Raw genomic sequence first — 20,279 nt, forward strand, 5'->3', positions numbered from 1 at the left:
ATATGCAACATTATTGCATATGCAAAAAACATGTGACAAATGTAAGCAGCATTACAACTGAAACCTCACTGCTCTTGCTGAACAGTGCTGCACAGGGCCCTGTTCCAAAGGGCTTCGGAGTTGACGTAAAGCGGCGATGTATGTCGGCAACCTTCCGATTACAAGGCGAACTCCCAACTCTTGAGCCACGATCGCCCCAAAGACTACAATGAGAATAGAAACAGAGCAGTGTGGCTGGTTAAGTGGTGCAGTTGATAATGAAAAACATGCTTTCATTTTGTACTTTTTAGTATGAGTACTATTCATTGTGAGATGAGGAATGGCTGCATTCACTGCATTATAAGATCGTGAAAGATAAACTCTTAAGCCCCTTCTCGTTTGAGAGATGGTCGTTCCTTTTTTACACAAACGGCCTCCTGCTTAAAGCAGGATATCTGCCTCGAAAGGATTTGCGCATCATGAACATATAAAGAGTGAATTTGAAACATATTGAGCAAAAACTGCTGTGAAGATGTGATATGTGACACAAATCTAGATCCTTTAATTTTCCCTAGAATGTTTTAGCTTTCATCTTGTTGTAAAAGCCAGACCCTCTGCAAAAGTCTGCAACATCAGTATAAAATTTCTCTGGGATACCAAGGTGATATTGGTAAAACAAAGCTTTTCTTGCTTTCTTTGTGACCTGTGCAGCTCAGCAAGCATCGTCACTGCAAGCACGTGGCCAACTGCCTGCGATAGAAACCGAGCCTGAAAAAAGGATTTCTGTTATAAGTTTTTAATAACAATAGCGCCCATTTATTTAAATATGCGGTGCTATATAACACTTACAGTATGGAGGATTTGTTAATACCTTTCATTGGACATTATAATACCTATATCGCCGGCCATAAAAACAGAAAACAACACCATCACAAAAACAGAAAAGACTTTTAAAAGGGGGGCTTGGCGTTAAGGTATGAAATCTACGCACTTCCGGTTACTGTTTCCCCAGATTTCACAATGAACTAAGCGTGGAAGTAAAAAAAACAACAACAAAAAACTCCATACGTTTTCGTGAATATTAACAAACACATATTTTTTTTTATCAAATTGATAAAATTTTAAAAAAAATACAATTAAGAAATCCTAGTTCGTATTAAACCAAAATATCCTGTCGTTATATCGAATCTCGTGTAACTGCTGGTAAATAACATTATAACTGATATTTTAATTACTTACACAGCGGAGGTAGTTTTCAGGTAGTTTTATTTTGAAGGGTTGGTGAATTCTACGGAAGTGAAGATGTTTTGTTGCGGTGGGGGAAGCACAGGCCAGGGAGAGTCACACACGCTTGAAAAATGGCGGAAACGTGCTCCGTGTTCATGCGACCTCCAGCAGCGGTTCAAAACGGTGCCTCCTAAGCCTTGTCCTGTTTTTGTGTGCATGCGTGAGTAAAAACCTTGCGTGCATCGCGCACTTTAGCGAGTTGCACATCTCGGCATTTTGTTAAAATAGGTAGGATCTGTTTATTCGGTTGACTCGTTTAACGTCTCCTTCCTGTTGAATATGCTACACTGAAAGTTAAATAGAGGTGTTGAGTTCTTTGTGCTGCCATATTTAAAGATAATATTAGCAAAGCGTACAATCTCGCTCTCTCGCTCTCTTTAAGTATTCACTTGTGTGTATAACTTAATAACGGATAACGAAGTAGCGTCGGATTATGTTGTGCTGCTTCTGTGCCTTGAGAAAAATAATAATCTGTTTTTTCAGTTGTCTAGGTGTGTCACTTAATGTGTAAGGCTGTGGGTTAAAAGAGGCATGCAAGATGGAAAACGGTATGTATCACAGAGGTATGCAACGTCTTTGTGAATAGATACTGACCTATGCTGATCTATACTGGTCTGTTGCCTGCCCCCTCAGATACAGTGGAGTGCTCCACCTCTGGCCACATCAAGCAAGTCATCAGCCAAGCAGTCACTGAAGAATCCCAAGTCGAGGCTTTCCATTGTAGTCACTGTGTGCTGATCTTCGAATCCAAGGTGTACCTTTTTGAACACCTTTACAAGGTGCATGGCCTCAATACAGAAATTTCTCTCAGAGAGGCTGGTTTATCCCCTGGGACTGACAAAGCCAACACAGAGAGCAGCAGTTCAGGAGATAATTTTAAATGCCAGAGGTGTGATTTTAAAGCTTGTAGTTGGGATGGTTTAAGTGAACACGAGGAACTGTGTCACAAAACTTCAGAAAATCCTAACGTGTCAGGAGGTGTCATCATTTCAGAAAACCTCGACAGCACTTTAAGTGTCATTTCAGCAAACCAGAACAATGAAGCTGCAGGAACATCGGAAGATCCATCAGTTCTTTCAGATATTTCTACCTCAGAAGCAAACTGCACATTAAAGGACCTGAAAGTTTTGCAGGAATCTCCTTCAAGCTCCTGTCCAAACAGTAGTGGTGTGTTTAAAGTCACAGCAAAGTCTGTGATAGATATCACCGGAAGTAAGTCGTACCCTTTTTTGCACACTGACTTGACTACTGATTTGACTAAAACTCCGGAACAATTCAGAAAGGAAACTGTTCCTGACAGTGCTGTGAAGAGATCCAGTGGTAAAAGTTTAAAAGGTCATCCTGTCAAAAAAGCCAAGTTGGATAACGAAGAGATGCTCACGGAAAAAGAAAATAGACAACAGTCATCCAGCAGCGAAGTCAGCGAAGATGAAGATGAGGCAGACGCGGCAAAAGTGTATTCTTGTAAACATTGTGACTACAGTGACGTGGGCATCAGGCGAATTTCTGCCCATTATCAAAGTGACCACCCTTATATCAGATACAATTCTGTCTACATTCAGGACGCAAGTGATCACAGTGCCACCTTTCGTTGCTTGGAGTGTCCAGTTGAGTTTTTAAGCACAGCTGACCTCAAGAGGCACTACTTGGAAAATCATCCAGATGCCCCAGATGTATTTGCCATGAAATCATGTGGCCTCAGTTTGGTTTTCAAATGCTTTCTTTGTAAATTTACTATCAATCTATTGAAGTCTTTGAAAGAACATTACAAGGCAAAGCATGCAACATATGAAGTGGAGAATTCCTTATTGTTCTGCAGATATTCAATGTCTGAATGCCAAGAGGAATCGTCTCAGCTGAGTCTAGATGTTCACTACCAAAAAAGCCACCCAGATGAAGTAATCACATTAGATAAAATCAAACAGTCCGCTTGTCCCACATCACATGCAGCATCAGAGATGACATCTGAGAAGTGTTCAGATTCTGTGATTGTAGTAGATCATTCAGAGACCACACCAGAAGCCTGTAAGAATCGTTCAGAATCTTCCCAAACCACGAAAGGGGAATCTTCGAAGTTTCCAACAAAATCCAGTAATGAAATTACTACTGGACTGGACATTTCCTCATCCAGTTTACCAAATGAAACATTTTACTGCCAGTTCTGCAGTTACACAAGTACCGAGGTTAAGCGTATCCTTGGTCATCACTATGCAAAACATTCTATGGATGCACCAATAGGTACTGATGATGTCCTAGGGTACAGTGCTGAGATGCAGAAACGTCAGAGTGAATCTAAGATGTCAAAAAGTCCTTCATCTTCCCAATTTAATACTAGTAAACAAGTGAAGATGTGTAGGGAAAAAGAAGATCTGTATAAGGAGGATTACACAGCAGATGCCTCAGAAACAGGAGAGAGACAGAACAAGTCCTACGCATGTCCAGAAAACTTGTTTTACTGCCACAAATGCAACTTTGGAAATCCATCTGTAAAAGGAGTAATTATCCATCAGGCTAAGGTTCATCGAAAGTGTAATTCCAGCACTAAGTGTGTTCTTGAATATACAGCTTTAATCCATGATGAAATCAGGAAAGCAAATGCAAAGGATTCCTCTTCTTCCCGTCTACCTCCTCCTATAATAAATGAAGGTGAAGAAAAAGCATTTTTTTGCCACTTTTGTAACTACAGGCATAGTACTTTGGATCGGGTAATGCACCATTACAGCAGAATACATCATGGATTTAAGGCGAAGACTTCAGAAATCCTTCTGCATACATCTAAGATCCACGATCAGGCACAGAAATCTCCTCTAACATCCACTCAAAATGAAGAAGCTGCTCAGGAAATCCTCAAGCTGAAAATGAAAAAGAAAAAAACAAGGAAGCATTCAAAGTCTTTGGTCATTTCAGCAACACCCTCAGTGACAACCCCACACAGAAAGAGGTCCCTGAACTGTTACGCATGCGCATACAAAACTGACGTGATATATGCTCTGAAGACGCATTTAAGGAAAATTCACAAAGTAAAGCGTACAGTCACAGATATTTTAAGATATTATTTTAGACAAGGATCATTAGAGCCCGGCTATTATTGTGAATTCTGTGTTTTCAGACATGAAAAAGCTGCAGCAGTTTATGAGCACTACGAGGAACGCCATCTAGGACGTGTCCCCTGCGTTGAGTATGTAAATTTTCAGTTATATGCCGGTCCTGGAATGGTCCATTGTAAAAAGAAGAAGCCTGATCTAGAGCAGAGTGGAGGCAATGGCACTGAAAACAGATTGCTATCCCAAAGATCCGGACAAAATAAAGCTGGTTTGTCTTGCAAAAGATGCTCTTTTAAATCTAACTCTTTGTCAGATCTGGCACACCATTACCGAATGGTTCATCCTTTGAGTGCAGAACTTTCCAAGAAAACAAGCGCAAGCTGGCGGGTGGAAGACCAAAGTGACAGACCTGGCTCATTGTCCTCCAAAGTGTTCAAGTGCCTTTACTGCTCTGCAAATTTTAATAGCAAACAGGGTCTCCACATTCACTGTGGATTGAAACACCCGGAAGCTGTAATTGAAAGATATGAACAAGAACAAAAACCAGAACAGCAGCTCCAAAAACGTCTGCATAAGACATTGAAGTCTAGCATAACAGCAGAAAAAAGCCTCTTGATCTACAAGTGTCCAAAGTGTCCATATGTGAATGTTAGCTCCCAAGGGACCCTCACTCACTGTCAAATGAAGCATCCAGCAATTGTAGTCTGGGCAGATGAACTTGAGACAGGTGAAGTCTTTGCATCAAACATGGTCAATTGTACTTTAGGAAGACGTTCTAATGAAAGAGGGTACTTGTGTAAAAAATGTTCACAAATCCATGGATCACTGACAAAACTCAATGCTCACTGTAAGATGGTTCATCATGACAGAAAAGTGTATGAGCACACTGACACTGAAAGCCAGCCGGTTCACACATCTCGGGGCTCAGCACGGAAGGATGCCTCTGTGAAAAACAAAACTTCGAGAAGAGTAAAAATTGCGAAAAGTAGACAGGCTCCACAAACGGAAACTCCTGAGGCATCCCCGTCAACTTTGCTGTCCGGCCTCCGCAGCAGCAAACAGTTGTACAAGTGCCAGATGTGCACCTATAAAGGACGATATCAATACCTCCAGCGCCACTACAAAAATACTCACAAATTGGATGCAGTCAGTATTTACAAACTTCTTGAGAAATATAATAAGCGTAAATGGAACTCTCCCAGCAAAATACTTAAATCAGGCAACAGCACAAAGGTTAAATGTTTGAAATGTCCAGAATTAACATTCAAGTCGTCGCAGCTGCTCATTGACCACTATAGTACTTTTCACCGCTCAGAGTGGAAATTGGACTTTACTGTGTTGTCACTAGGATTGAGGAAAAAGAAAAACACAGGGGTTTACAAATGTGACCACTGCAACACACAATTAAATGGGATTAGAAAGTTGTGTTATCACATGGATCGCCACAGAGCAAGGATGCTAAAGAAGGCCAAGGCTGCGCAGAGAAAGGAGTCTCTTATTAGCACAACACTAGAGCAAGAATCCAGCGAGGTAAGTTGACGCTGTAATTCCTGTCTACGCTCTTCGTCTTCTGATCTACTCGTGTTATTTGACCATTACTGTGATTTTTTTTTTTTTTTTTTTTTTCAGCCCTGCAGGCAAGATGAAATGACCACATTGGAAACTGTGAACGAGGTTAATCGTTGGAACGGGACACGAGTACAGAGCGCCGCTACATCAGAACTCTCTGATGTACAGCAGCCAGAACTAGAATCGAATAGAGACAAACACACGTGTAAACAGTGCGGCCGGATGTTTATGTCATTGAAAGGCTTGCATTCCCATGAGCACAGCCACGCAGCCATCAAGAAACTGGACAATAGCTCCACATCTGGATTAAAACACAAGTAAGAACTTTGGGCTTTTTTTATTGTTAAAAACTAAACTAAAAAAAAGTATTGATAATAGACAAATTTAAGCTCATATATTAAAGCAGTCACACCATTTTGCCACGCTTTTTTCTTCTTCTTCTTCTTCTTGTGGGCTCACTTAAAAAGTAACATAGCCAAATGGAAATTTTAGCAGTTGGTCTTGTTTAGTCTGAAAAAGTACAGTGCCTATCTGGGTATTGGAAAACCTTTGCAGAAAAGCTTCTTTATCTCAAGATTAAAAAAATAAATAAAAATATTTATTTTTATGTAAATATTAGGGCTGCTCAATTAATCGAATTTTAATCACGATTACGATCTGGGCTTTAAACGATCATTAAAAATGACTGAGCCGATTATTAGCCCCTCCCTCGTGCTTTACTCTCGCGCTGCTCCGTGTGGCAAATCGAGCGCACCTCTCTGCATTTCGAACACGTGTCACAACAATTAAGAGGACCCGAGGGAAGCTCCGAAAGCTAAGCAGAAGTTATTTGGAGAGGAGAGTGACTGCTGTTGGTTGAAAAGAGAGTTTAAAAAAAACTTCAGTGGTGTGGAAACATGGGTTGGCGGAGTCAGACGTGGATCAAGTAGACATAGTGTGTAAACTTTGCTACAGTGTCGTAGCTGCACCACAGAGCAACACTGCAAAGTTCACTAAACATAGATGTTTACATTTTTCATTTATTTTTTATATTGCAAACATTTGCACTGTTATCAGTATTTGCACACTATTTTATATTATTTTTTGACAATCTTTAAAGTCATTGTTCAACACATTGTTATTGTTAAATACATATTGTCAAATAATCGAGATCTCAATTTCAGTGAAAATAATCGTGATTATAATTTTTGCCATAATCGAGCAGCCCTAGTAAATATTCATTTTCACATTTGTTTTAAATGTTGCATTTATTCTCGCATTTGCATTCAGGATGAGTAATAATTGATACTTTTAATTCTGCATCATCACACATGCGCAGGATCTGACTAGTTTCTATAGTCAGGTGACATAATGCATTCCTGGTTTGCCTCAAGGAGGAGACACAAATCCCTTTGGGGTGGCATCGGGAAGAGAACCTGGCATAAAAGTGTGCTAAATCAAACATGCTGCGCTATCTGCTGTTTGAACCCTTTTTGAAGAAGAAGCTTCTTTTATTCAAATTTAGACATTGTTGTCAATTATTTTAGATTTATGGAAATAACTTGGATGAGTTTTATGAGGTATTTGACTTGACAGACATCTTGAATTTGTCATTTCTACTCATTACTCAACACGAGTTGTCACCAAACACCGACAGATTTGCAATGTTATCACTGATTTCTCCTGTTGTCATTAGGAAAACTCTGGAAATGCACATGGAGACGGGTCACTCTACCTGCCAGTCAAAGCCTACTCATCAGAAGGACCTCTGCTGCCCTTTCTGTCTGTACCAAACTAAGAACAAGAACAACATGATTGATCACATTGTCTTGCATCGTGGTATGTTGGAGCATTTGCAGGATTTGTAGGAACGTGTTCTGCTTTCCGATACCTGACGCTGTCACATAAGCATTCCCTTTTTTCCTTTTTTTTTCTTTACAGAGGAACGTGTAGTGCCAATAGAGGTTCGTCGCCCCAAACTGTCACGTTGCCATCAAGGCATCATCTTTGGGTCAAAAAAGGTATTCTCTTTAACTGATGGGCGGACGGTGCTTTTGTTCTACACACTGCTGTCATAACCATGAAGATTTAGAAAATCAAGAGAAAATGAAGTTGAATGAAGAATTAAGTTATTTAAGCCTATAAAAAATGTAAACAGCAATTAGATGTCAGATGTCAACATGTCTGGTATTTGAAGGGAGTAGCCAACGAAAGAGAGTGGGAGCATACATCCTAAAAATATGAATAGATATAAAAATTAACATAAAGAATTCATCAGAATGACATTTTTAAATGTCAACCATGCATCTTGTTTAGTAGCACTGCATCACTTTCACAAGCTACATATAGACAGTGGACTTACTTTTGCAAAAGAATGGTTTTATTCACATATCACATTGGCTACAGAGACATTGGCACTGGGCCATTTGATTCCTTTAGTCTGAATGTTTTTGTAGTCCAAAAACTTTGCCACAAATCGGTTTAATATTGATTAAGGTTGCACCTAATGGAGTGATGCAGTGCATATCCTACCCCAATTCCTTGGCTATTAAAAAGTGCTACATTTACAGGGATTAAACCATAAGTAATGTCAAAGATGGACATGGACAACTACTGTGACACGATCCGTTGGTTTCTGAAATTGTGTTTTGATGCCCCAAGATTAGCATTTTCACCACAACCATCTTAGTTTCAAAGTAGGGCTGGGCGATATGGCCTAAAATCCATATCACGGTATAATTTGAAGCATGTGCGGTAACGATATATATCAGGATATATTCTTTTCTTCTGTATAACGTATTTTACACACTATAAGGCACACTTAAAATCCTTTAATTTTCTCAAAAATCGACAGTGTGCCTTATGTATGAATTCTGGTTGTGCTTACTGACCTCAAACCGATTTTGTGTTACACGGTGCGTAGAAATCAAAAAATGTTTTAGTACGACTTTGGAGAGCTATGAAAGCGCACCGCTTGATGGATTGCCGGAGCATTACGGCTGCCGTAGTCAGGAGCCTTGCGGAGTAATCCAAAACTCCGTCCACTTCAGGTCCCAAAGTCAAACACTGCAGCGTCACTGAGAGTTACAAACTATCGCAATTCTTTCATCTTTAATAAAATGATCAGCGTTTCTGCTCTACCAGGTGTAACAATTAAGTTTAACATCCAGGCATCCATGAAAACAGAATCTATTAAATTGAATGGAGTTAGAAGTTAGCAGGAAATTTGCTCGCTAGCTTCCACCTAAACATCATATAGCATGTTCTGACTGAGAGATTTCTGAAAAAATTAAAATGTACAGCTCTGCTATCACTTCCAACATAAATGAAGACAGAAAACTAAACAGCAGTGACATTTGTAAGGTTACTGAAGTTGGGCTAGCTGGTATATAATGATGTCCTACGTGATTGCTAGCGACACAGCTACGTTAGCATAACATTAGCACAGTGAAGCTGAAGGATGAATGCCAACTTTTTAACGTGAGGGTTTCTAGTGGTTAGGGACAAATGCAATTGCATGGCAGGATGCTGTAAACGGACCAAACTTCAGTCAGGAGAACAACTGAGATAATCCATCCACAATACGAGGTTAGTCATTAATATACTGCAACAACATGGGAATATAGCAGCTGCGAGAGAATTCAGCATTAACAGTGGGGCAAAAAAGTATTTAGTCAGCCACCGATTGTGCAAGTTCCCCCACCTAAAATGATGACAGAGGTCAGTAATTTGCACCAGAGGTACACTTCAACTGTGAGAGACAGAATGTGAAAAAAAAATCCATGAATCCACATGGTAGGATTTGTAAAGAATTTATTCGTAAATCAGGGTGGAAAATAAGTATTTGGTCAATAACAAAAATACAACTCAATACTTTGTAACATAACCTTTGTTGGCAATAACAGAGGTCAAACGTTTACTATAGGTCTTTACCAGGTTTGCACACACAGTAGCTGGTATTTTGGCCCATTCCTCCATGTAGATCTTCTCGAGAGCAGTGATGTCTTGGGGCTGTCGCCGAGCAACACGGACTTTCAACTCCCGCCACAGATTTTCTATGGGGTTGAGGTCTGGAGACTGGCTAGGCCACTCCAGGACTTTCAAATGCTTCTTACGGAGCCACTCCTTTGTTGCCCGGGCGGTGTGTTTTGGATCATTGTCATGTTGGAAGACCCAGCCTCGTTTCATCTTCAAAGTTCTCACTGATGGAAGGAGGTTTTGGCTCAAAATCTCACGATACATGGCCCCATTCATTCTGTCCTTAACACGGATCAGTCGTCCTGTCCCCTTGGCAGAAAAACAGCCCCATAGCATGATGTTTCCACCCCCATGCTTCACAGTAGGTATGGTGTTCTTGGGATGCAACTCAATATTCTTCTTCCCCCAAACACGACAAGTTGAGTTTATACCAAAAAGTTCTACTTTGGTTTCATCTGACCACATGACATTCTCCCAATCCTCTGCTGTATCATCCATGTGCTCTCTGGCAAACTTCAGACGGGCCTGGACATGCACTGGCTTCAGCAGCGGAACACGTCTGGCACTGCGGGATTTGATTCCCTGCCGTTGTAGTGTGTTACTGATGGTGACCTTTGTTACTTTGGTCCCAGCTCTCTGCAGGTCATTCACCAGGTCCCCCCGTGTGGTTCTGGGATCTTTGCTCACCGTTCTCATGATCATTTTGACCCCACGGGATGAGATCTTGCGTGGAGCCCTAGATCGAGGGAGATTATCAGTGGTCTTGTATGTCTTCCATTTTCTGATGATTGCTCCCACAGTTGATTTTTTTCACACTAAGCTGCTTGCCTATTGTAGATTCACTCTTCCCAGTCTGGTGCAGGTCTACAATACTTTTCCTGGTGTCCTTCAAAAGCTCTTTGGTCTTGGCCATGGCGGAGTTTGGAGTCTGACTGTTTGAGGCTGTGGACAGGTGTCTTTTATACAGATGATGAGTTCAAACAGGTGCCATTCATGCAGGTAACGAGTGGGGGACAAAAAAGCTTCTTACAGAAGACGTTACAGGTCTGTGAGAGCCAGAGATTTTCCTTGTTTGAGGTGACCAAATACTTATTTTCCACCCTAATTTACGAATAAATTCTTTACACATCCTACCATGTGAATTCATGGATTTTTTTTTTTCACATTCTGTCTCTCACAGTTGAAGTGTACCTCTGGTGCAAATTACTGACCTCTGTCATCATTTTAAGTGGGGGAACTTGCACAATCGGTGGCTGACTAAATACTTTTTTGCCCCACTGAATGAATCAATGGGACGGAAGTGGAGGAGTGGAGTTTTTGGCTATCCCCATATTCCAAAAGTGCTTTGTCTCTTTGCTATTACTGTCGCTCAGTAAAAATTGCAGATGATGTTGTTTTTAGTCGCTGCAATGCTTTCAACCAAAACAGGCGCAGCTTGATGACACCATCAACATACGCTATCGCGGTAGAGCGGTATAGTCAAAATCTCTACCGTTAGCCAAATTTATATAGTTTCTACCGTATACCGTTTATACCGCCCACTTCTATTTCAAAGAATAAGATGTGGTGAGAAGGAGAGGGGCTGACAGTGAAACTGCTATCTCTATGCAGTAAGCAGACAAAAGATAATCCAACATTTTTAAGCAATTTAAACATGATTTGCAAAATAGTTGTAGTAATGTTTTATTCAGTATGCTTCCAAAATCAGTGACTAAGCCCATAAACTCACAAGGAAAGTGTTTACTATGTCATGTCTGTCTTCCCATAAACTATAGGACTGGGAGTCTTATCTCAACCCCATAACTCCAAGTGTATTATATTGGATAAATGAGTTTTTGAGGCTTCTACATCATCAGTGCCCCACCCCAATATAATGTGATGGAAAAGTGTATCATAATTTGGACCTTGATTCTGTCTATGCAGGTCATGAAGAATCATGAACTCGTAGGTCAGGGGAGCCTTGATCAGCTGGAGGCAAGCGTTGATAATGTGCCAGTAACAGAAGAAGAAGAGGAACATTTGTCTAACATGGACCAGCTAGATAAAGACAGAGGAGATGTAGAAATGGAGGACCTTTTTGCAGACTGTGATGAGGTTCCACAAGCTGAGAACCTGGAAGAAAACTATACCACAGAGAAAAGTGCACTCCAGATCAGGGAATGCCAGGAAACCAACGGAGAAAGTCCTGGCGAGACTTCCGAATCAGACATTCAACATGAAAATGCCAAACCAAACTCTACTGTCCAACAAGAGCTGCAAAAACAAGCGGAGCTTGTGCTGCTAGAGACTGCAAGAGAACAGGAGACAGGAAAAGTGGAACAAAGTGTAACAGAAGTGAAAATTACAGATACCCCATGTGAGGATTACGGCGATCCAGAGGAAGAGAGGCAGACAAATGAAGACCAAGCCCAACCTGAATTCACAGAATCTGGAGACAAACAACAAATGGAGACAGGAAATGTGGAACAAAGTGTAACAGAAGTGAAAATTACAGATACCCCATGTGAGGATTACGGCGATCCAGAGGAAGAGAGGCAGACAAATGAAGACCAAGCCCAACCTGAATTCACAGAATCTGGAGACAAACAACAAATGGAGACAGGAAATGTGGAACAAAGTGTAACAGAAGTGAAATCTACAGATACCCCATGTGAGGATTACGGCGATCCAGAGGAAGAGAGGCAGACATATGAAAACCAAGCCCAACCTGAATTCACAGAATCTGGAGACAAACAACAAATGGAGACAGGAAATGTGGAACAAAGTGTAACAGAAGTGAAATCTACAGATACCCCATGTGAGGATTACGGCAATCCAGAGGAAGAGAGACAGACATATGAAAACCAAGCCCAACCTGAATTCACAGAATCTGGAGACAAACAACAAATGGAGACAGGAAATGTGGAACAAAGTGTAACAGAAGTGAAAATTACAGATACCCCATGTGAGGATTACGGCAATCCAGAGGAAGAGAGACAGACATATGAAAACCAAGCCCAACCTGAATTCACAGAATCTGGAGACAAACAACAAATGGAGACAGGAAATGTGGAACAAAGTGTAACAGAAGTGAAAATTACAGATACCCCATGTGAGGATTACGGCGATCCAGAGGAAGAGAGGCAGACAAATGAAAACCAAGCCCAACCTGAATTCACAGAATCTGGAGACGAACAACAAATGGAGACAGGAAATGTGGAACAAAGTGTAACAGAAGTGAAAATTACAGATACCCCATGTGAGGATTACGGCAATCCAGAGGAAGAGAGGCAGACAAATGAAAACCAAGCCCAACCTGAATTCACAGAATCTGGAGACAAACAACAAATGGAGACAGGAAATGTGGAACAAAGTGTAACAGAAGTGAAAATTACAGATACCCCATGTGAGGATTACGGCAATCCAGAGGAAGAGAGACAGACAAATGAAAACCAAGCCCAACCTGAATTCACAGAATCTGGAGACAAACAACAAATGGAGACAGGAAATGTGGAACAAAGTGTAACAGAAGTGAAAATTACAGATACCCCATGTGAGGATTACGGCGATCCAGAGGAAGAGAGACAGACAAATGAAAACCAAGTCCAACCTGAATTCACAGAATCTGGAGACAAACAACAAATGGAGACAGGAAATGTGGAACAAAGTGTAACAGAAGTGAAAATTACAGATACCCCATGTGAGGATTATGGCGATCCAGAGGAAGAGAGGCAGACAAATGAAAACCAAGCCCAACCTGAATTCACAGAATCTGGAGACAAACAACAAATGGAGACAGGAAATGTGGAACAAAGTGTAACAGAAGTGAAAATTACAGATACCCCATGTGAGGATTACGGCGATCCAGAGGAAGAGAGACAGACAAATGAAGACCAAGCCCAACCTGAATTCACAGAATCTGGAGACAAACAACAAATGGAGACAGGAAATGTGGAACAAAGTGTAACAGAAGTGAAAATTACAGATACCCCATGTGAGGATTACGGCGATCCAGAGGAAGAGAGACAGACATATGAAAACCAAGCCCAACCTGAATTCACAGAATCTGGAGACAAACAACAAATGGAGACAGAAAATGATTTCAAAGTGGATGAAGAAACACCAGCTCAAAAGCAAGACGTTAAAGCACTTGAGCATAAAACACTGAACATTGAGGCAAAGGTAGAAGATGACATACTGCGTCATATCTTACAGTTGGCCAATGATGACAGCAAGATGCATAACAAGGCAGATGAGGGTAAAACGGTCAAGATGGAGAAGGGCACTGAGGCAAGTGATATCCCATTAGCTGAAGAGAGCAACTTCCCTTTGTTCCAGAATCCAAAGAATCAAGTTGGTATAGAGGCAAATTCAGCCTTAACAAAGCTAAATATTGCACATGTAAATAACACGAGGACAAAGGAGAGTTTAAAAATTGAAAGACATATGTTAACCCTCCCGCCCAGTTGTGCACAACTTAAGATGATCACCGGCGATATTTTAGGTGTCTCGTTTACAAAATTAAAGCAGGAAGAAGTGCACACTCAGCAAAGCAGTGAACAGGAACCTAAACCTTGCACAGAAATACCAGTGCTTGAGAAAGAATGTCTGAAGAAGGAAGTGCACTCTCCTGAATGCTTCAAGGAGGAAGAAGAGAAAGGTCCTTTCGAGCAGAACCAAGAATCTGAGATGCTCACAGAAGACGAGGAACGACACCAAGATCAGGCGCCTGGTGACCACGACGGGATGAAGGATGATGATTGTCTGCAAGAGCCTGAAGGTAAAAAGAAATTATGAGTGAATTGAAATATTAGTTTTTGTGCATTTTTGTAAGCAAAATGCAGAAGCGGTGTGGAAAAACTAAATCTTTGCGTCTATAGGATGTAAGAAGGTAAGTAACAGCCAGATGCTACAATCATCAGCAAGTATGGTGACCTCTGTAAAAACAAATTGTCTGGCAGTTCATTGATCTGATTCACATGTGTGATAAAACAATGCACAAGGTGAAGATGCTCAGACAAACCAAAGACGTATATGTAGAAGAGCTACATCTGAGACTCTAAAGGCTTCAATAGCGATGTCTAGCGATACTGCAAAGCATCACGTTTGGAGAAAACCAAACAGGATAACAGCACAAGCTGTTCACCTCCACACTTGCCTTTGTTCTACTCGTGTGCTGTGTAGATCACAGCTGTATCCACACCTGGGCATTTGTTATGCAGATGTTGTGGCAAACCTTCTGGCACCTACTTATACAGTACAGGGAATAGGGCTGCCACGATTAGTCGACTAGTCACGATTACGTCAACTATCAAAATCATCGACGACTGATTTAATAGTCGACGCGTCGTTTGAAGCTTTGTAAGATCACAAAAGACGCAGGAATAAGTAGTAGGATTTAAGAGTGTAATAACGGACTGATACAGAAGATGGCAGCACTGCATGTACAAGGATGCCAGCTGCCGTTAAACCCCGAAGAAGAAGAAGAAGCAGTGTCCCAGAATTCATAGCGCAGCCCAGCTCAAACGGCGGCAGCTAGTTAGTTTTAATATTACTCTTATTATTCTTTCTGGGTCACAAAATAAAGGTTTAACATATGTTCAGGCGAGAATGTAGCTGTGTAAACCTCAAATATCTGCTCAGTTTATCAAGACACCACATATTTTCAAAAGCGCTCCGACGTTTTCGGAGACGTCTGTTACCCACTAGCTCGATAGCGAGCCGGGGGCTAGGCTCACTAGTGCCCTGAGACCCACCGCTGTCTTTCGCTACTCAGGTTAAACATATATAAGTCACTTAGATAACTTAACAATGTTATTGTTTAGCTTTTTTTAGTATTTTATTTGTTCCTGAGTAAATCAGTTTGGGTGAGATTAAAGTTATAGTTTTTACATAGCTGAATAAACGTCAAGCAGACAGCTGATTATCAGAAGTGTGAGATTCTCGAGAATATACTCCAGTGTCCTGTTATATTTTAGATAGCAAGGAGTTTATTAAACTTCACCAAAACAATCTGCAAATTTCATTAAAATTTAATAAACTACCATCTTGTCTTTATTTTTAGTTAGCACAAACCTTAAACACTTAAAGCTGTAAGCTAATGGTAGTTGTATAAGAGCAGATGCTGCTGGTGCAATAAGATGTACTTTTACGTCCAGTGGACGCATGATCTGATTAGTCGACTAATTGCAAAAATAATCTTTGACTAGTCGACTATCAAAATAATCGTTTGTGGCAGCCCTAACAGGGAATACTACCTGCACGAACCAGTCATCATCAGGTATTAATCTTGATTTCACTCTGCCATTACAAATTACATAAACATATGGGACAGTTTTCATGCTATATCCTCCGAACCTTTCGTAAGTGAATATTCTCTAGGGTGTACAGATGTATGAATCAAGCCTGTTCAGAGTTAGGATGTTGTATAAAATATAAATAATGCAGCATGCAGTGATTTGTATGGTATCTCTATGGTATTTATTTTTAAAAAATATTTAAAACCCCTCTCTCTTCTATAACAAGTTACAGAAAGTTGGCACCTTTAAAAAGAATGAGGACCTGTGACCAGAGCAGTACATTTTTGGATACTTTAAGAAGGTGCAGTTCATGCTTAGCACATATTTCAAAATCAAGTATCCGTGATGGTATCCAGGCATCGATTACCTTCAAAGGTATCACTAATGCTTAATAGTATCTACTAGGTTTAGAACAACAGAGACAACGGCTTTTTTAAGAAAGATCATATTTACATAAGAAAGAACATATTTGCATCATGAAATTAGAAATATAACAATGTAGAACATAAAATCGTCATTTGAATTTAGTACCAAATCACAAAAGTGAGGTCTTTAAGTTGTAAGGCAATGACCCTACAGTATTAGAGAGAAAACCACAACAATCAGATGATACCCTATGGGCAAAGCACTTGGTGATGGTGGGAAGGTAACCCTCCCTTTTAACAGGAAGAAGCCTCCAGGGAGGGACAGATGTCTGCCACAACGGTTGGGAGATGAGGTGAAACTCCTGAGCAATTTATCTTGCTCAGTTATATAAGCTATGTTCTGATCTTTGATAGGATTAGAACACAGCACAGTCCCTTCAGTTTTCAAACGCGTACAGGGTTGTAAACACAGTGGCAAAAATGTTCCTAATCACACTTTTATGAAATATGTCAAACTCAAAACGACCATGTGTTTTTCAATAAAACAATCTGTTGCTTGAAGCATTCAACCACATCACGTGGTTTTAGCAGCCTGTTGACTTTGTTTCGTTTCCAAGAATTGTTATGTTGTTGCCTAACCTTTCAGATGCCGTTTCCAAGAATCAACTTTGTGTGATCACAGCTCTAGAACAGCTAATGTACTAAAAAGACTCTGATATGAATGTCAGAGGCCATTTCTTCACCATTATAGATGAACTCTTAGCCTAAGTTAGACATAATGTTTTTACATCTAAAGTAAAAACATTATATGTATACAGATATCCTATTTAATCACAGCAATATCTCTTTCACTTTCAGACTGTTCTTGGCAGTGTCCACTTTGATGCTGCTCACCCAGAGAATCACCTCTGTGTCTTTGGACCTTCAGGAGAAACGAGTCGTACTGACACCATCCAAAAGGCAGACTTGTGTCACGCTTCTCCCTCTAATCAACTACATCCTCAATTTTACCACACTGCTTGGTGGTCCTTTGGATTCCTATGGACAATTCATTACTCTAATGGAGGGGATCAACCTCACCTCGCCACCCAGTCCTCTAGGTGTAGTTTTCCTAAAGCTGATGCAAGTATTAATGCTAGAGTGGGTTAGATTTTATCTTGTCTTTTTTCTGAAACATCTTATCCATGATTTCAACCCTGGCATCCTCTATGGCAGTGGTTCCCAAACTTTTTTTGCTGGGCCCCCCTTTGTTTTACAGAAAAGTGTTCTTCGCCCCCTCCCCCTTGCTCGCGCACGCACGCACGCACTAACACATCCTCCAACCACACACACCCGCACGCACGCACGCACGCACTAACACATCCTCCAACCACACACACCCACACCCACGCACGCAGGCACTAACACATCCTCCAACCACACACACCCATATTTTGCTCAATTGCGGTTTATTTCACACCTCAAACATTTAGTAAACAATTGAGCAAATACAAGTAATCTGCAGGTAGTAAGCAGGGTTTTAATAGTTTTGCAATTTTCATTAGTTTTTATTTTATATTTAGTTTTGACTTCAGATTTTCAATTTTATATCAGTTTTAATTAGTTTTTACCAATTGTTTGCTAGTTTAGTTTTTATTTTTTCTGAAAATCCTTATTTTCAGTTTAGTTTTGATTAGTTTCAGTTATAGTTTTAGTTGTGTTTGCAATAATTAAGTGTAACAAAATCCCAGTTTCATCATATCAGTCATTCTCTTCTGCTTATCCTTGAGTATGTTGCGATTCCAGCTACCATTGGGATGCATCACGCTGCCTTGCCTGGGGTTAGCTTCTGTTTTCTGGGGATGAGGGTTGAGTGTGCTCCCTTACATTCTCAAGGTAAGCTAGGTTAGCCTTCTTGTGTGAGCTTTTCAAGTGCACTTTAAGGTTTGTGGGAATTTTTTCCCCTTTAGAAATGTCCCTCATAATTTGTCTCTTTCCACTACAAGACACTTGCTTTATCCAAAACAGTCGTATTCAAAGTAATCCCAAATTGGAATCTGGCGCTTTCTCCTGACATGATTCTGCGCGTGGACGGAGCAGCAACACAGACGACTCGACTAACGTACTGCCACCTGCTGGCATAATTAGACAGCAAAAAAAATCTGGAAACTAAACTTCATTTTCACCCTTGACTATTGTATGACACGCACACATCAATGAAAACTAAATACAGTTTTGCTATAAATGCAGTTAATTTTTTATTAGTTTTGTGAACACTCATTACAGTTTTAGTTAGTTTTCCTTTTTTTGTTTTTATTTTTATTTCCATTAACGAAAATGTTTTTTCACTTCTAGTTTTCATTATTTCGTTAGTTTTCGTTAGCAATAATAACCTTGGTAGTAAGAAAATAAACTACTAACTCTTTTACACTACGTCCACGCCTACACTGGTATTTTTGAAAACGCAGCTGTTTCGTCCACACGTAAATGGTGTTTCAAATCACCGAAAACTGAGATTTTTTTTTTTTTTAAACTCATTTTTTGTGTTTATGTGTGGACGAGGAATACAGAGTTCGTCATGCAACATTAAAGGCATGTGCCTTTATTCATGTCAGGCTGTGGGCAATGTTATTGTTTACATGAGAGGAATTGCAGAATGGCAGCTATTCAGATTAACAGTATTTTGTCTCCATCTTCAGGTTTTACATGCTTACATATAAACACGCAGTTACTGTCCCTCCATTTAGAAAGGCAGAGGCGTCACGGTGTAATTATTTTACATGTAGTTGTTTTTTTCCTGTGTAATATTCAACATTGCTATCAATAAATTTTTCCAAAAAAAATGCCTCTGTGCAAAATGGGTTTAAAAACATAAACAACTGTGGGATGCTGTTTGTCCGTGATTTAGATGGGGGGGAACAAATCGTGGCAGTATCAGCCTGGTGTTATTTGTATCCCGCTGTAACTTTGCTGTATAAAGAGCTAACATCTCCAAAATGTCAGGAGTAGTTAGTCATTACAACAAGTGCTTGTGAACTAAAAATCAAGAATGTGGGATACTGTTTGTCCGTGATTTGGAGAGCCCAGCGCTGCTCCTGACGAAGGGAAAACCAATTCTGCAGGGGAGACCTACCTTGGACTTGTGCAGGTGAAACCAAAGGGAAGTTATGCTTCACTGTATTTTCTAGTCTTTGGCTTAGAATGAAGTTGGTTTGGAAACATATTCAGCTATGCTTCAGCCCCTGCTTTGCGTTTGTGTGGGCGCCGTGCTAGCAGTGTCCAAGCTTTGTTTTTTCCCCTTTTCATGCTCAACCTGATTCAATTGCTGTGGTGGGATCTTAAGAAACTTTTGCATAAACAAATGCCTGCAAATATCAAGCTGAAGCAACACTGTAAAGAAGAGTGGGCCGAAATTCCTCTACAACAATGTAAGGAACTGATAAACTCATAGAGAAAATGATTAAGTTATTGCAACTAAACATACCTTCTATATTGGAAGATGTACTTAGATGTACTTAGTTTTTTTCACTGGACATTCATTTACATCCAGTCCAGTGAAAAACTAAGTTCAAGGTTCTTTATTATTTGTAACTATGCATGTGACAAATAATAAAGAACCTTGAACCTTGAACTTAGTTTTTCACTGGACTGGATGTAAATGAATTCTCTTTAAAATTTGTTTAAAAGTTTTAGAGTACTGAAACATCATGGGTGAGAGCAGTCTCATGTTGCAAAAGCACTAAAAAGAACCAGTAAAGTCTGCAGATCTACATGCCGACTCTCACCAAAGTCCTATAATTAATAACTGGAAGTGGTTTCTG

The 20,279-nt window shown here is 40.3% G+C and overlaps 1 protein-coding gene across 2 annotated transcripts; it reads left to right on the top strand.

Annotated features, from left to right (window-relative positions):
• The first annotated feature begins 1,303 nt into the window (after positions 1-1,303).
• LOC112435631 (uncharacterized) lies at positions 1,304-18,986 on the top strand. Of its 2 annotated transcripts, none has more exons than XM_076891043.1 (8): positions 1,304-1,389; positions 1,750-1,814; positions 1,900-5,840; positions 5,940-6,196; positions 7,555-7,697; positions 7,800-7,879; positions 11,760-14,595; positions 17,338-18,986. In XM_076891043.1, exons 2-8 carry the CDS (start codon positions 1,805-1,807, stop codon positions 17,361-17,363), a joined length of 7,293 nt encoding a protein of 2,430 aa, XP_076747158.1. In that variant the 5' UTR covers positions 1,304-1,389; positions 1,750-1,804; the 3' UTR covers positions 17,364-18,986. The 2 variants fall into 2 exon arrangements, with proteins under 2 accessions (XP_076747158.1, XP_076747157.1); XM_076891042.1 differs by having other exon boundaries at positions 1,307-1,426.
• The last annotated feature ends 1,293 nt before the right edge of the window (positions 18,987-20,279 follow it).

This window comes from Maylandia zebra, linkage group LG12 (assembly GCF_041146795.1).
Source record: "Maylandia zebra isolate NMK-2024a linkage group LG12, Mzebra_GT3a, whole genome shotgun sequence".
Lineage (NCBI taxonomy): Eukaryota > Metazoa > Chordata > Actinopteri > Cichliformes > Cichlidae > Maylandia > Maylandia zebra.

Coding starts and splice junctions, on each gene's coding strand:
- LOC112435631 (XM_076891043.1), top strand. Junction 7,880..11,759: donor TCATCTTTGGGTCAAAAAAG/GTATTCTCTTTA, acceptor CTGTCTATGCAG/GTCATGAAGAATCATGAACT. Junction 14,596..17,337: donor TTGTCTGCAAGAGCCTGAAG/GTAAAAAGAAAT, acceptor TTTCACTTTCAG/ACTGTTCTTGGCAGTGTCCA.